At 35.2% G+C, this 17,065-nt stretch overlaps 2 protein-coding genes across 2 annotated transcripts; both read left to right on the top strand.

Moving 5' to 3' along the window:
* Positions 1 to 783: 783 nt before the first annotated feature.
* On the top strand, positions 784 to 6,349 carry LOC142098534 (gamma-crystallin-3-like). The gene is made up of 3 exons (XM_075181371.1): positions 784 to 880; positions 3,338 to 3,672; positions 6,074 to 6,349. Exons 1-3 carry the CDS (start codon positions 784 to 786, stop codon positions 6,347 to 6,349), a joined length of 708 nt encoding a protein of 235 aa, XP_075037472.1.
* A 1,956-nt stretch (positions 6,350 to 8,305) lies between these two features.
* Positions 8,306 to 11,857, top strand: LOC142097000 (gamma-crystallin-3-like). The gene is made up of 3 exons (XM_075178610.1): positions 8,306 to 8,387; positions 11,041 to 11,283; positions 11,560 to 11,857. The coding sequence occupies exons 1-3, from the start codon at positions 8,379 to 8,381 to the stop codon at positions 11,833 to 11,835; spliced, it is 528 nt and encodes a 175-aa protein (XP_075034711.1). The 5' UTR covers positions 8,306 to 8,378; the 3' UTR covers positions 11,836 to 11,857.
* The last annotated feature ends 5,208 nt before the right edge of the window (positions 11,858 to 17,065 follow it).

Below are 17,065 nucleotides of genomic sequence, written 5' to 3'. Positions count from 1 at the left end.
GTGCGGGGCCTAAATCGCCCCCCTAAAATCGCCCCGGGTAAAGCAGTTGTTTAGATCCGCCCCTGATGACAGCCCTCTCCAGCGCTCGCGATCTGCACATGTGCAAAGCACCTGGCGGTTCAGTGAAAACCGCTGGGCCGCGCGACCGCTCCCGCTCTCACCAACCGATGTCCCAGATACAGGGATACCTGCAGAAATGGCAAGGGGCATCAAACTCCGGTGAGCGGCAATAGGCATGCTGCTGCCGGAATTAAGTGGATGGGTGGTTGGGCGCCGGCTTCCACTTTCAAGATGGCCTCCCGTGAGGGAGGGGGAGCCATCCTACAGTCTGAGTGTTGGAAAAGCTGTTCCTTTGGGTCTAAACATTTTTGGGATAAATAGATAAAAATGGGAAAAATTAAACAAAAAGCGTGAATAAAAGGGGAAAACATAAAGAGGATAAAGAGGAATGTGTAAAACAAAAGAGAAAAGGGCAGGAATAGAATAATGAAAGTAATAAAAAGAAACAAAGGTGAATAAAGATAAAGTAAAGTTAAAGTAAAATTAGTTAAATTAAACAGAAAATATGATAAACACTTAAATAAAAAAATAAAATAAATTATGGATACAAATCCTATCTCTTTCTGCTGCACGAGTCACAGGTCTCTCTCAGGATTTTGTGAAGAAAATTGAGACTGAATAACTGACAAGTGAGGGCTTATATAACCTCACCTTAAACACTCCCCCGCCAACTGTCATTGGCTAATTTCAAATTGCCACAAAAAATGTAACTCTTTCAGGTACATGTTCAAAATATGTAATCCCAAACGCAATCGTTTAAGTGCGTTCAGCTCAAATGCCTCTCTTGTCAGAGTTGAAAACACCGCCAGCGTGCTTCCAGGTAGGCACATCAATAACAAGCAATCAGTGGTGCACACAATCAAGTAAGAAAAGGCATGACCCTACAGGCATGAGCATTCCGGCATTTACGGCAAGATGTCCGAAAGACTAGATGAGTGTATAAAACAAATCAAATAAAATCAATTTTGAAAATTGTCAGATTCTTTAAACTTAATGAATGCACAGCCAACAAATTATTTAATAAAGGTTGTACTGAAAACATTTCAGATTTCAGAATATTTTCTTTTAGAATGTTATTTTAGAAGAACAAATTCAATAACATCAAAACATGTCTAAATTTATATAAACATTGTGGATACCCTAAGAAAATGTTATTATTATTTTTTATTTGGATCAGTAGTAAAAGTTTTCTAAAATGATTTTATGATTAAAAAAAGCTCATATTCCAATATTAGGAATCATACCAGAAACCAAACTGTGGAAGTTTAACTTATTTCCATTTACATTCTTAACTACAGTATGAGGTGTATTTCAGAATTTAGTGGCAAATTTACCACAGAATTATATACATGGTAGTTATGTGTAGGTTAATTTTAATTGCACAAACATTGAGTTATAACTGGGAATTGCCTAGTGTTTTATTCACTATTATGTATGTACCTTTGCGTTGAGGGTTCTACATGGGGTATTTAAAGCTGAGAGCATTAGTAGCACATTCTCTTTTGTGAAAGTGTACAAATTGTTATTAGTCAAATAAAAGCATTGAAAAAAAATGTAAAGCTTTACACAACTGCTTCTAGCAAGCATACATTAACAAAAGGCAACGCACAAAGAGAAACCAGTAATGAATGAAGCTAGTGTATATTGTTCATTTACCTTACTAAACAGAAATTGTGATTTCTTTGAAGATCTGCTGAACCCAGCAATGGAGTATGTATATAAAAGTGCAAGACCATTTCATTTACCAGCATCCAGCTCTAAAAGCATCTCTCCAGCCACCATGGGAAAGGTAAGAGGTTTTTCTGTTTTATTATACTCTTAAGATAAGCTAATGATTTCTGCTATATTGCTGCATATTTATTTTTGTATCTATATTAATGATATATCTGTAACTTATATTTTTGTGGACTCAATTATATGGTTTTAAAAAAACCTGGTACTCTACAGTATTAGAATAAGGTTTTAACTGGAACATACACAATTTAATATATGTTGGCTATTTTTACCTACTAGTAAATATAAATGTATCACAAATTTGCACTGCATTTGTGGAGGTTGAAGCTATAAAGCAAACATTACAAGTATATAATACATACACTAAATTTATTTAAATATTTACGTGTAAATAAAATGTATTGAGCTTTTTTTGAAGTGCATTACATTTAAAGCTGACATGTACTAAAAAACTCATTGCAGTACATCACAAGTCAGTGATCCCTTTTGCCTTTGGCAAAAAAAGCACATTTTGTGTTTGCTTGATTCTGTCCACTTATACTTGAGTTTTAGGCCTGCTCCGGTCAGTGGCAGATGGGGAGTTTGGCACCTGTCAAACCCTAATGCAGGTGTCTTAAGGTGAGCTCAGGGCAGGTAGACATTTTCCATGGAACAGTTCTAAATTATGAAATTTAAAAAAAATGTTGCTTGCATAAAGCAAATTTCTTCACCAGTTATAAACATATTCCAATGCAACATCCTTAAAACAGGTTATTGGAATATAAAGATACACAAGTATATAACACTTTGTTGACAACTGACCACACACGTTCTAATAACATATAAGGTGCTTAAATAGACTATCTGCAAGTAGCAAGAGAATACTTTTGAGGCCTGAAAATCAACTATCCATCACATGGATCTGGTTTGGAATTGATAATGGGTTTTCTCTTAATTACTTTTCTGTTGTCTATAAATCAAGCACATTTTTATTAAACTTTAATTACACATTCATGAAGCATAACTGGCAGTAAAATCAAAATACATCTAAATTGGAGAATCTTAATTATTTTCCAGTCTCCTCCATATATTTTAGGATAATATGCCAGTATTTACATTATTATATTAGCTAGCCAAGTATTGCTAGATAATGTAATGGATAAGATAAGTATTTTGTTTTTCAACAATTAATAATAAATAATTATTTTCGTTTAAGAACAGCCCATTTTTGGAAACATGAAGGGTAATACACCTTCGTTATATACTGTATAATATATTTTTAATGTAAATATATTTTTTAGCTACTCATATTTTTCTCCTGAGTTTGCTAAAATGGATGGCTTGTCATTGTTTTTTATGTCTCATAAACAAACTGCTTTTGTCTGGATTTTTCAAATATATCTAATTTCCAGGCTGTGGGGCCGATTCAATTCTGCCACGAATAACACAGTATTACCGTTATTACGGTAAAACTGCGCATAATTACCCTTAATATGGTAACTCCCTGAGCCGCGAGATAAAATTCAGGATAAATTAGCTGTTAACGCCGCATTATTCGCTGCAGAATTTAATCGACCCCTAAATGTTTATAGTCAGAAAAGGAAAGTTAGTAAACATGATTTAAACCAATTTTATTTTAAAATAATTGTTTTACAGATCATCTTCTACGAGGACAAGAACTTCCAGGGCCGCTCCTACGAATGCAGCGCTGACTGTTCTGACCTGTCTTCATACTTCGGTCGTTGCAATTCTATCCGAGTGGAGAATGGAAACTGGATACTCTATGAGCAACCCAACTTTAAGGGATATCAGTATTACCTGAGAAGAGGAGAATATCCTGATTTTCAGCAATGGTTGGGCTTCAATGACTCAGTTAGATCCTGCCACCTAACAACTCAAGTATGTAAATTTATATTACATGTATTCTATGAGTATATTGAGTTTTATATATATATATATATATATATATATATATATATATATATATATATATATATATAGCATGAGGCATACATTGAGCAGGTATGCACAAATTACAAAATAAAATACATAACTAGAGGGAAAAAAGGGAAATGAGAAGGGACAGAAATGTAAGAAAGGTTGGTTTACACTGTTTAAAGAGATTATTGAGGATTTTCACAATCTAGTGTCTTGTAAGATAAATAGAAGCAAATGGCTGGGGGCCACTGATTTATCATGCAAAGTATCTGTACTTAACATTGTGATGGTGAATTGTATGCAATGTATACAAGCAAGGAAAGGCATATACATGTTCAAGAGTATGGAGTTGGTCTGAAACTGATCGACTCTACAGCCAGGTTGTTTGCAAGACCGATATCTTTGTGGTAGTTGCTGTACCAGAGTTCCAATATGAATGATGCACAGGTAGCTCTACAGGTTGGAATCAGTATTGCAGGCCAATGTCAGATGCACAAGTAACAGATTATTATTATTATTATTATTATTATTATCCTTTATTTGTTTGGCGCCACAAGGGTTCCGTAGCGCCGTACACTGTACAAAACAGTAGACTATACAGGGTAAGACATTACTGAACAATAAACAATAAATACCAAACTTCAGAGGCTCCAGGCAGGCTAATGCAGTAAGGAAGGAGCAGAAGAACAGGTATGGATACAGGAGGGAAGAGGGCCCTGCTCAAGTGAGCTTACATCCTAAGGGAGGGTAAACAAGACTCAGGCACAAAGGGAGTCAGTAGATGCATATGGGAGGGAGAAGGGGCCGGGAGGAGAGAGGGGAATATGGGTTAGGTGGAAGGATGGTAGGCTTTAAGGAAGAGGTGAGTTTTAAGTGCTCGTTTGAAGGAGCTCGTTTGAACAGATGAGCAGAAGTGAAAGCTCAGAGCTAATGTCTAGAATACGAACAATGAATACGCTATGGTCAAAGTCCCAAACTGTATTCATGCACAAACCTAGCAGATAAGCAATGGTTAAAAGTCCCGAACAGGAATCTTTTACACAGGTTGTGGATAAGCAATGGTAAGAGTTCCTTGCTGGAATCTTGTGCACAGGTAGTAAATAACAGTGGTCATAGATATAGTCAATGTCTTGCATGCAAGCAGCTGGCAAATCATGGTCAGCGGTATAGACAGGGTCTGTTAGGCAGAAGAGAACAAACAGTGGTAAGTTGTATAGCCAAGATTTGATATGCAATTAGTGAGCAAACTGTGGTGAGAGGTAAAGCCAACGGCACAAATATCACATAATCTGGTATGCTGGATACTAGTCAGTAATCTTACAACTGCATGCTCGCATTGCTAGATCTTTAAAGCCGCAGGTATACACCAAACACCTGTAATGACATTGTCGCACATTCAGGAAATCACCTCTTAGTTCTGCTACCAACCACCAATCAGTGCAGACCATGTGCATGTCTATTCCTATTGCACCTGTTCCTTCTCTGCCCCAGATTGGATGCTAATACAGCAAATGTATGTGAGCTGAATCTTTTAGACAGATTTTTGTAAAACATATTTCTCATTACATAAGCAACTCTATGTTTAATACTGCTACTTTCATAGGCTCCTAACTAAACAGTAAACTTCAGTGGAACAGGGACTGAATGACTACATTTTCTCTGTACAGCATTGTGTAATATAATAAGCACTATATAAATTACAATAATAAATAAATAATTTTGCATTGCTTTTTCATATACAGTACAGTAGCTCCTAACTTTTACATAGAGCAACATGGCAGTGCTCAGTTATCAAAGACTAAAATTTATGAAATTTATCTACAACCATTTTGCACTGCAAAATACTTGAATAGATGTCACTTACATATTTTAGTTTTTTGCTAATGCTATTTCAATTTGAAGCTGAGGTGTAATTTGATTTTATAATAATATATAATATATATGCATGTGTTTGTGGTTATCAACTGCCTGGAGCCAGGAACTAGCAATGTACCTGTAATAACCAAATGCTTTGAACTTGTGCTCTGTCTGTGGTTATCAACTGTCCACAACCAGGAACTTGCAGAGTAGCTGTATCTATCAACGTGTATTCCTACCAACAGCTATTCTGCTACTTTACATACCAAGCATGTAATCTTAGATTGTAGCCCTTGGATTGGACTTTTTTGGGCAGGCTCATCTTTTACTTGTGTTTCATGTTATTATATTTTATTTTGTGTCTATCATGAACCCCTAAAGGAATAGCGTAGAGTGCTATGCTGGCACATTATAAATAAAAGATAATAATAATGTAAATGCACTTTTTGCACAATATAATTTTTTTTCAGCTGTGTTATGTTACCTGATCTGTTTTCTATTACAGCATCGTGGACCTTTCATCATCAAGCTTTACGAAAAGGAAGATTTCAAAGGTCAGATGATGGAGTTCACTGAAGACTGTCAATGCGTCTATGAGAAGTTCCGTTACCATGATATCCACTCATGCAATGTGCTTGATGGTCACTGGATGTTCTATGAGGAATCCAATTACAAGGGACGCCAATACTACCTGAAACCTGGAGAGTACAGACGATACACTAACTGGGGAGCCAATAGCTCCAGAGTTGGATCCTTTAGACGTGTTCAGCATCTCCATTAATTAACATAGATGCTCTGTTTCCAAGTGCCACATTAAATGATCTTACTTAACAAAAATTTGCTTCATGCTATTTGATTTTTTTGCATTGCCAAAGATATAAAAGTTAATCTTTGTACAAACTTCAAAGATCCAAACTGATCAATAAGTACAGATATCATCGATAGGGTCACATGTCCCTTAATAAGAAAGAAAGTAACCTACCTAACTCTATAGCAGTTAATAAATTATTTTTCACGTAATCTTACTCCTTAATGTGTTCACATACAGCATAGGTTCTTAGCCTTTTTATCCATTACTCATGTTAGGTTAATCTCCCCTTAGTTACTTTTATGTTGCCTATAAATCAAACACATTTAAAAATAAGTATCAGGTCAAAATGTAGTTGCTTGTACAAGATGATAACAAGCTTTATGTCAGCCTGTTTGTTGGCACAAAGGTACAAATAATAGAAGAGCAGCACCTCAAATTTTAAAGGAGGAAATTTTAGTTTTAAGTTTATTAATGATTATTATAGTTATCCTATCCAAAGTTTCCATTACTCTTACATGTGCAGTAGAGCATCTCCTAAATGACATAGTGACCCATGTTTTAAGCTATGAGTCATAGAGTGGGATCCCTTGGTATAGAAGAATACATGAAATTCTAAAGAATGTTTAAAAATGTCTACCATTAAAAAAAATACCACTATAAACATATATCATCATGTGTATGTATTCCAAAAAAAATTATTTGCTTCAGATGGACATAAATTTTAGTTTCTAGGTTAGTGATAGGCAACAGGCTGCTCCAAACCTTATCGTGAACCCAACAACCCCCCTCCCCCTGGTTATAACACTTGTTTAAAATGCCCACTAATATGTTATTACATGAAGTTGGCTCTTTCTTTGATTAAATGTATTGTTTTAACTTATTACTGAGATCAAGTGTAATGTGGTGCCCTTTTGAAGGTTAAAGGGGTGCAACATGCAGCCCCTAAAGTGTTTCAGATTGCCCATCATTGCTCAAGAAGATGATACATGCATTAATGTACAAAAATTGAGACAATTATTAGTCAATATCATAGATAGTCTGAGAACAAGAATATGAAGTATTATAGAAACTATAAGTTCACTTACAAATAACTGCATTGTATAAGAAAATAAAAATCCTTATTCACATGTGATAATATAAAATGACTATAATCAGATCTGATTAGAGCACCACCCAATCATTTCATTTACAGCATAAATTTACATTAGTGAGTGTTAATGCAAAGCAGTAGGCAGTATTTATGGCAAGTTTACTAATATAGAAAACACCTTTAAACTGAAATATGTGTATATACTTCTTCACTAGGAACTATAGGTTGAACTTAACACTTATTTAAATGTTCCTATAACCCTCTTTACTTAGTTTGGGTCAGTGGTCAAAGTGGAAATTTATAAGTGGTGGTATGAAAAATTTAATGGGAATGCAAGCGAATGGAGTTTAATAGTTTTACAATGAAGGCAGAAGGAGAAGTGTCGGTATGGCATACCCCAATATACACACCCACTTCGACCACTGGTTTGGGTTGATAAATGTTTATACATTTAAATTTGTCTATAGCAATGTAGGTAAATGGGCAGCTCAACCTTTTGGTACGTGGTGAATATGTAGATAAAATCAAATACAACTAGGCAAAACATAATTTAAGGATAAACTGCAGTGGTTTTAGTGCATCTGTAATCTTTTCTCTCTGTAGGTAAACTATGCTATATGTCAGTTCAGTTTCTGCTAAACATTTTTTTCATTCCACAATGTTTAACTATCCTTCATGTGAGGATATATAATCATCAGAAATGCCAGGAATCTGAGCAACAAAGCATTGTGCAGCTTTGTGCAGAACTGCACAAAGAAAGGATAAAAAGATTAAGTCAACTGGACAATACATTTTCCAGAAGCAGAAAAAAATGTTTTGTCTTCCATTTGCTGATCAAGCGATAGACAGCTCTATATAACAGCTGCTACCTCTCCTATTGTAGATCACTGAGCCTTTCATTAAGTCAAAATGGGAAAGGTAAGAACAAATATTTTTTACTGGCAACTATGATGTACAAACTTGTGTGAAAAATTATCAAAAAAATAATTTTAATTGAATTGTAGAGCTTCACACTAATGTTTACAATTTGTTACCAACTTTTTCAAGTTTTTTTCAGCTTATAAACTCACAGGGCTTGCTCAAATAAGAATACATTCTTTAATATCTAAAATAACTGACAGTTATACACTGCAATGAACAAAAAATATTTTATGCTCAATATATGTATAATTTTTTTTTTCTGAATATAGGATTATAGTGATTTGTGCAAAGTCAGCAAATAATTACTAACATTTGACCAGGCATCTTTCAGAGTCATTGTGAAGCAATAGATTTTCTTACTTACAGGAAGAAATCATAATATGCAGAAAAATAATTTTTCCTGCATACCAGGATTTCGCTTTCAATAGTTGACTTTTGAGACAATGCCTTGCAAATGCTATAAATTAGATGTATATGTAGACATAACCTTAGAACTATGTAGTTGATATTGGCTTTATAACATTTTCAACAAGAAAGTTAAAATTTGAATTGATTTCTTGTTGGAGCTACAGTTGGTTTCTACTGTTGCTCCTCTCCTTCAGTCTCAGTTACTAATTAATATTGTTATTGGTAACCACGTATAATAACTTATCACATGAAAGAGCAGTTAATAATAGTTCTTACACTATGTGGACTAAAGCTATAATTGGTGAACAATAGTAAACCACTTATAACATTTTAAAGTAATACCACTGTGTTTGCAGATGACAACAACATAACACATGAGGTTTAATAGATAATTGTAAGGATATGAATACGAGGACTAAAAATATGCATGTAGCTTAGATCCAAAGGGGGAACTAGTGTGGTGAACCATGATAGAGAAGTGTATAAATTTATTTGTAGATCAAAGAAACATAGAGACATACAGTTTGGTGGTGAACTGTTCAGGGAATCTGTTATATGTGTTTATCACCCCTTTCGCAAAAAAATCCAATATATTTCTTATGTTACCTTTAAGTCCTCCTCCCGTCCTCCCGACAATTTGTAAATATGTCCCCTGCCTTCCTGATTTTTGTTTCCAAAAATTGTCTTATATATTTGACTCTTCCTAACTTTTGACCATCTTACTTCCATCGACTAAGCTTGACATGCTCAGCTCTTGAGTCCTTCTTGATATGTTTTGTGATACAGCTCATCCACCATCTCTGATTTTTATGTATTTTATTAAAGCCTTTTTGGAAAGACTCAATGACAGCCATCTATGGCAATATATGACTAGAGGAAATAGGATTTTATCTTCTATAAAAAGGGTTTAGACTCTGAAGCACTGACAAGGTCACATCTGGAATAAATACATTTGTGGGCAATTTCAAAAGAGGATGCACTCAATTCAATATTCAATACTGGTCAAAGCCCATATTAGCAAAAATAGGTCCAAAGTTGTTCCATAATTTATAACAGACCAACACCAGTTGTGAAAAAATCTTTAAAATTTTAATTAAAAAATTAAAAAACATTACAAAGTCATACCCTGCCAATATATACAAACCAATTATTCCATTAAATAAGGTATTCACAGAGAATATGAAATCACCCTCTGTGGTTGAAGATTATAATCTCCATCTTAAAAAAGGTCCTTTATAATACAAGCATATACACTGTGAAATACACTCCCACAAGGACTGGTAGACACAAAAGAGAGTTAAAAAAAAGAATGGACATCCTCCCCAAGCAAAAATACAGAGTTACTGGTAAAGAATAGTATGTTAACAAGGATGCACTCTGATTGTCTGTAGGTAATCAGGAAGGAATTTTCCCTATCTTAAATCAAATTGTACTACGTTTTATTGGAGAAGGATCAACTGAGTTTTTTTGAGATTGAAGTGCAAAACTTGAAAGACACAGGCATATTTTAATAGCTATTTACCAGAAAACAAGTTTTGATCAGTCAAAAGAGAAGGAGGTCATAGATTGGCTACTATATGGTATAATGTTTGCACATAATCCGCACAGTCTTATTCCTGTATTTAATTCACTGATCTCTGAACATTAAGCCAACTAATCTAACTTTTCATTAAGTTTTGCATCTTACTATAAAATTGGACTAATTCACTCTTTAGTTGTCATGAGTGAGATATAAGTGCAAAATCAGTTATTAAACAAGGGAAAGATTTGTTGACACTATTGACATTTTACACTGCATATAATTGTGCTTGTTATAACTAAAAGAAAAATAAATATACAATACACATTGTGTCATAAATAAATAGATGCTAATACCATAACAAGATAGTTGACACAATAAATAAACACAACAGATACCCTTTCCATATACCCTGATAAAACAAATTGTAATAACATAATAACCTTAATATATAATATTAATAATATTGTAATAACAAAATATTAACCTTTGTTCTACAAGAAGTGGAAAGCATAAATTTCTACTCATTTGTTTCTGAGTCATTCTTGGCACCTATGTTTTATACCACAATGTCGAAAAAGAAAAATTATGCATTTTGAATTTCAGTAACCATTTTTATAATGCTGTTATCATCAACACATTGGTGCATTTGTTGACATGTTCAGTCCTATGCAATGACAAATCAGCAGCTACAATAAATTATTTTCTTTTTCTTTTTTACAGATCACCTTCTACGAGGACAAGAATTTCAAGGGCCGCTCCTATGAGTGTAGCAGTGACAATAACGACCTGCACTCTCATTTGAGCCGCTGCAACTCCATCAAAGTTGACAATGGCTCTTGGATGATTTATGAGCAAACTAACAATAAAGGCCACCAATATTTTCTTAAGAAAGGAGAATATCCTGACTACCAGCACTGGATGGGATTTAATGATACCATCAGTTCTTGCCACATGATCCCTCTGGTCTGTTAAAAAAACTTTTTTTTCCCTCCAAGAATAAAGTTACAAAGTCAAAAGCAATTAACCAAAATTAACTTAATATAATATAATAACATTTAATATTCTTGTTATATTATATTGTTTTGTATATTATTATATTATATTATATTGGTTATTATATTGATATTTTCAGCTATTTCCAATTACATACTTTTTGTTTTAAACTATATAATGAACTAATTTATAAATAGATCCACATAAATAATATTTACATTTAAAACATGTTTTTGAACCCTACAGTATTCAGGATCTTTCATGATCAGACTATATGAAAAAGAAGACTTCAGAGGCCAAATGGTAGAATTCACAGAAGACTGTCCTCACATCTACAAAGATTTCAACTACCAAGACATCCAATCCTGCAATGTGATTGAAGGCCACTGGATCTTCTATGAGGAACCTAGCTACAGAGGACGCCAATACTACCTGAGAGCTGGAGAGTACAGGAGATTCAGTGATTGGGGTGCATCAAATGCAAGAGTTGGCTCCATTAGGAGAGTTCAAGATTTTTATTAGACATTTAAAATATATATATCTGTATTTTATTCTAAAAATCTTATAAAATACAGCTACACATGAACTTTCTCTAAATGGTTTTCATTCCTAGAAGGACTTTGTTACATAATTATTCTTGCAACATTACTAATTTGAGAGGTAGGACTTTTTACATTTTCACCCTTGATACTAATAATATTACATTTTGGATGCTTAAGCTATAATCCCACATATATGAGTTATGCCATAGAATGCAGTAGATTACAATTGCCAATATTCAATAAATAGAGAAATTAAGTAAGAGACAGGTATGTATTGCATAATAGATGATGCTGCCGCAACTGTGCTCCTGATCACATGGTTAGTAACATGTAAAGTCATAGTCCCATAAATTATTATATGCAAGCACATACATGAAGATAATTATATCTTTCAAGTTGCTTTTTACCTGTTATCAAAGGACCTATAAGCAATTTAAACCCAGTGACTCTTCACACATATATTATGTTTATTGCTGCAGATGACATAACTTCTTCAGCTAATTCATAACCTCAGAGTTATTTATGTACCAAATTGTCAGCACACAGGGCCCACGAGTGCAGTTGTGATGTCACAAAATTGTAATTAGGAATTAAAGAGAACACATTGCAGAGTGGGCAATTTTTTTGTGAGCTGATGTATACACCTGGTTGGATGCAGGGGAATATGCCCAGTGATAAGCAAAAAAATCCAATCTGCAAAAAATATATATTATTTTGTGGGAAAAGACATTTGAATAATCAGTTAGGAGTAGCTTTGTATACATTTCCAATTTTGCATAAAACACAAGCTTTTAATTCACACAAATCTACTTGAACTACTTTTCCAATAACTTCCACTAATTCCCTTGCTTAATATAGGCACATTAGCTACAAAGTTGGTCAACTAACTTTTTGATCTATAGATGTTATTGCAGAAGTAAAGCGGGGATTGGTGGATTAAAGAAAGAAAAAAAATATTACAATAAAGGGAATTGAAAAGTCTATTGCAAATTTATACATATACAAGGATACATAGCAAATACAAAAATGTGTGTGTTTGACACAATTAGTGACCATGCAAAAGCCATTATCCTCTCAAAGAAAAATATTAAACCACCTGACTAAATGGCAAATAGGAAATAGCACATGGATTGCAGTTATTTTTAGTGACATTGGAATGTTATGGGAGTGACAAAGTTTTCCAAATCTTTCCATCAGGCAATCATTGGAGACACTAAAATAAAAAAAAATACACAGCGCTCAATATCTGATCATGACACTAGAGCTAGATGTCATATTATCCAAGTCTAATGCTAGATAATCACAGTGTAGCACTTATAGTAATAACTATACCCATGTGGAATACAAACATTACAATAAATGGCCAGGTAATTCCTTGTTACCAATGGAGTCCTATATGTAGCTTGATCGTGCGTTATCAGTGGCAGCGAGGATCTTGGTATCCTAATTCTTGCAGTACAGGCTCCACATAGATATGTGAATAGATAAGCAGATGTTATCAGAGGATTAGAAATCTATTTGGATAGCCAATAACTATAAAAGAGTAGAAAACACTTACAATTCAGTTTAGTGGTGATACTGGTAGGCAGAAGCAGCCCGCCGCATGTACAGATGTTGCCATAAAGTATTGAAGAAATGGTCCACATTAAAAAATATATAAAACATATATTGATTGAACACAATATCCACTTACATGTAAAATTCAGGTATCAAATGACTTTCAATAATAAAAACAATGTTCATTTCATAGAATGAGTCCCATATATGTATGAAGCAAAAGCTGGTGTCTATCAACGTGATTCGTCTCTGAAGACTTTTTCAAGAGGGTAAATTTTCTTATCCCATCTCCATTTATTTATGCTAATGTTGGCAGCCATTTTACGCATGTGGAGGACACACTGCGCATGCGCTGTCCAGCCGCGAACTTGTCATACAATATTACATCAAAGTTTTTGTATCATAGACATTTATCATATAATCCTCAGTTATCATATGTATAGTTGTACTTGAGCCATCTATCATCATGCTCTTTTTATTTAGAGCTATGGTGCGGTGACCATTTATGGGCAAAAGGCCTGTAGTTTAAATTGGAACTACAGTTTTGTGGCTATCTTTAGTGTAAGCACATAGATGTTCCATAATATACCGATTCATCCTTGTATTCCACAAGCTGCATTATATATTATTGTGAAAAGTGTGCAAACAGATGGCTCCTCACGCAGGTTTTTCTGAAGCACTTTGACGTTTATTTTACTTGTCAGGATGGATAAACAGTCTTAGCAGTGTCTTCAGCAAACAAAATGAAACTTACACAGCAATAAACATAATCCAATAGCCCTCAACTCTGGCTATAACAGTTAGGTCCCTAACTGGTCACTGACCACTTTTTGTCACCAGTCTCTCACGCACGGATCAAACCCAGCTTTTTAAGCTTCCTGACAGGCCTTGCTCTGGCTGACTACTTAATTGATTAAACCAGGTGCTCCACCTGATCTCCTGCGCTGTGTGTGTGTGCAAATTTAACCCTCTCTGCACCTTTAGGCTGTGGTTTCCCAGGGAAACCACCGCTCTTTCCTCTATTAGATGGTGACAAAGTGTCCCAATTGCCACATTATATATAGATTTATACCAATGAATTGTCTATATTTATCAAATTCATTATATGAAAATATTTTAAGAATATATATAAATAAATAAATAAAACCTTTTGAAACTACAATCTTAAACATTGTGAAATAATATTGTAATCCTACATGAAAATTGGTATTTCTTATTTTGTTATACTGATTTGATATACTGATATACTGAATCAGATATTGTCTTATTTCCATTTTTATTTCTAAATGTTCCCTATGGAGAAGAAAGGTTGTACGTGGCTGAACCAAATGACCCTAAAGAGTGTTTTTATCTATTGTGTCGCATGTATAAATTGTAGGAAGTTAGGATGTAGAAGAATCAAGCCTGTACTAGAATTTATGTCATCTCAAACCCATGAAACTTTCATAATCAAATAGTTCATAACGTGTGACACATCTAATTGATCTATTTGTTAAAGTGCCCATGCAATAAACAATATATTGAGAGGACTACAAGGAAATTGAAAACATGAATAGCGGAACAATTATACAAAATGCAGAATGGATACCCATCGCATACTGTTTCCCATCATTTTTCTAAAGAACATAATCAGGATCCGACTGGTTTAAGATTTATGGCCATCTCACAAATAGAATGTAATTGAAGGGGGGGGGGGGGGATTTCTTTAAAAAGATCAATAAAGAAGAGGTGGCATGGGGGGTACTTGTAATTTACGATTAATTAAATGGTTTCCATGGAGCAGTAAAATAAGCGCTTTGAAATGGGAAATCTGATCAGTAAAAGTATTTTAATATTTCATTTTATATTAATGTTATTGTATTGTATCTTTCTTGTATGTTTTATTGTGAAAAATTGTTGTATTGTCTCCCTAACCCACTGTAAGTTAACTTTCCACATGAGAAATCTTACGGCAGCTAGTCTGAATACCCACATAAACAAAACAGTCACAGAGATAGGTTTTAGTGACAGTGAGAAACTTTTGCAACTTCACCCACAGTCCCCCTTCCTCTGAAGGAGCAGAGAGTTTCATAGATGGTAAATTTCTGTGAGAAGTTTGTAAGGAAGTAGTACTATGCCATGATATTGCACTTTGTGTGCAGAACAGCACACAGGTGAGTCTCACAGCTTAACAGAAATGGTAGTTCAGTAGATCCTAAAACAGCCTTCTTTTCAGTGTGAAGTCGATCCTCAGCGCTGCTGTGACAATTGCCAACAGTATTTAGAAATATCACAAGCTGTATATTTGTGAGAGTAAGTGAAAGAATGAGCTTGGGCAAAAATCTGAGCCAGTGTATAGCTTACTCCAACTGCCATCCGAATGCCACATATCTCCACAATATTATAATACAACTTTCTAAAGTATCTCCGTTATATATTCCATGTGACCCTTTATCTTTCCCTTATCTGTTTCCTTTCTCTGTTCCTATATGTCCCTTTCTTCATTGCAGGTATCCCCCTCTCTCCCTCCCTACCTGCTCTTCCCTGTTCCTCACATCCTGCTTCTCTCACTCCTCCCATATACCTTGATAAACTCTATCTATCCCTGTTCCTGCTCCTATTATTTCCTCTCACTAGTTAATACACCATTCTGCTCCTCGATCATTACACTGTGCCTTCTTATAGCACAATGTGCCCCCCTGCATATCACACTGTGCCCCTTCCCATCATCACACCATGCCCCCTCCCATCATCACACTGTGCCCCTCTCCATTACACTGTGCACCCTCCATAACAATGTGCCCACCTTTATCATACTATGCCCATCTTCATCACACTGTGCACATCCATCACAATATGCCCACCGTCAACAGACTGTGCCCTCCTTCATCACCCTGTGACCTCTTTCATCACCCTGTGCCCCTCATTACACTGCGTCCTCCTTTATCACCCTGTACCCCTCAATCACCATTTGCCCTCCTTTATCACCCTGTGCTCCTCAATCACAAAATGCACTCATTCATTACTTCATTAACCAGTTTCCACTGCTGTTCCCCTTCATTTCTACTTACCTTTCTATGATATTCTTACTTCCGTCTTCTCTTCTTCCTTTCTTCTGTTTCTTCTGTGTCCTGTCTCCTCTCTGCGTCACTTCTCAATGACAGTGTCGGGACGTGATGAAGCCAGACCCAACTCTGTCAGTGAGAATGGGCAAGAGAGGAGCAGGGAGCTGCCACGGGATGCAGATCCGATGGACAAGCAGAGAAGGCAGGCGGGGTGGAGCACCTCTCCAGCATGGAGTTCCCCTGTCTTGCTTTCCCCGTTATCTGCTGGCCCTGGATGCTTGTGAATTGGGGCGAAGAAGTATCAGATATACTGGCACATTCCTCCCCATTTCAAGCACTGGACCTAGCAATATGAGATCACCGAATTACCCTAGCAATTGCTTGCAACAAAAATATTGTAGCTCAAGTTGTCATTAACACAGTGTATGTGTGAACGACCAGCCACCTATTGATTATAAGAGACAAGCTATTCAGCTGTTACTGATCTACATAACCAAATACAAGTATAAGAGGATTAGGCAAATAGTAAAGGTAACTTGACCTAAGAATGATTGCAAAGTGCTAAAGAATACTGAATAAATTACTCATTCATCTTAATCAAGACACTAG

Source organism: Mixophyes fleayi, chromosome 7 (assembly GCF_038048845.1).
Source record: "Mixophyes fleayi isolate aMixFle1 chromosome 7, aMixFle1.hap1, whole genome shotgun sequence".
In the NCBI taxonomy this organism is placed as follows: domain Eukaryota; kingdom Metazoa; phylum Chordata; class Amphibia; order Anura; family Limnodynastidae; genus Mixophyes; species Mixophyes fleayi.
This window is presented reverse-complemented; position numbering and strand designations above follow the sequence as displayed.

Excerpts from the sequence above, each read along its gene's own strand:
- LOC142098534 (XM_075181371.1), top strand. The coding sequence starts at position 784 with ATGTTCAAAATATGTAATCCCAAACGCAATCGTTTAAGTGCGTTCAGC. Across the intron at positions 881-3,337 it reads CACCGCCAGCGTGCTTCCAG|AATTTAATCGACCCCTAAAT; the intron begins GTAGGCACATCA and ends TATTCGCTGCAG. Across the intron at positions 3,673-6,073 it reads CCTGCCACCTAACAACTCAA|CATCGTGGACCTTTCATCAT; the intron begins GTATGTAAATTT and ends TTTCTATTACAG.
- LOC142097000 (XM_075178610.1), top strand. Across the intron at positions 11,284-11,559 it reads CTTGCCACATGATCCCTCTG|TATTCAGGATCTTTCATGAT; the intron begins GTCTGTTAAAAA and ends TGAACCCTACAG.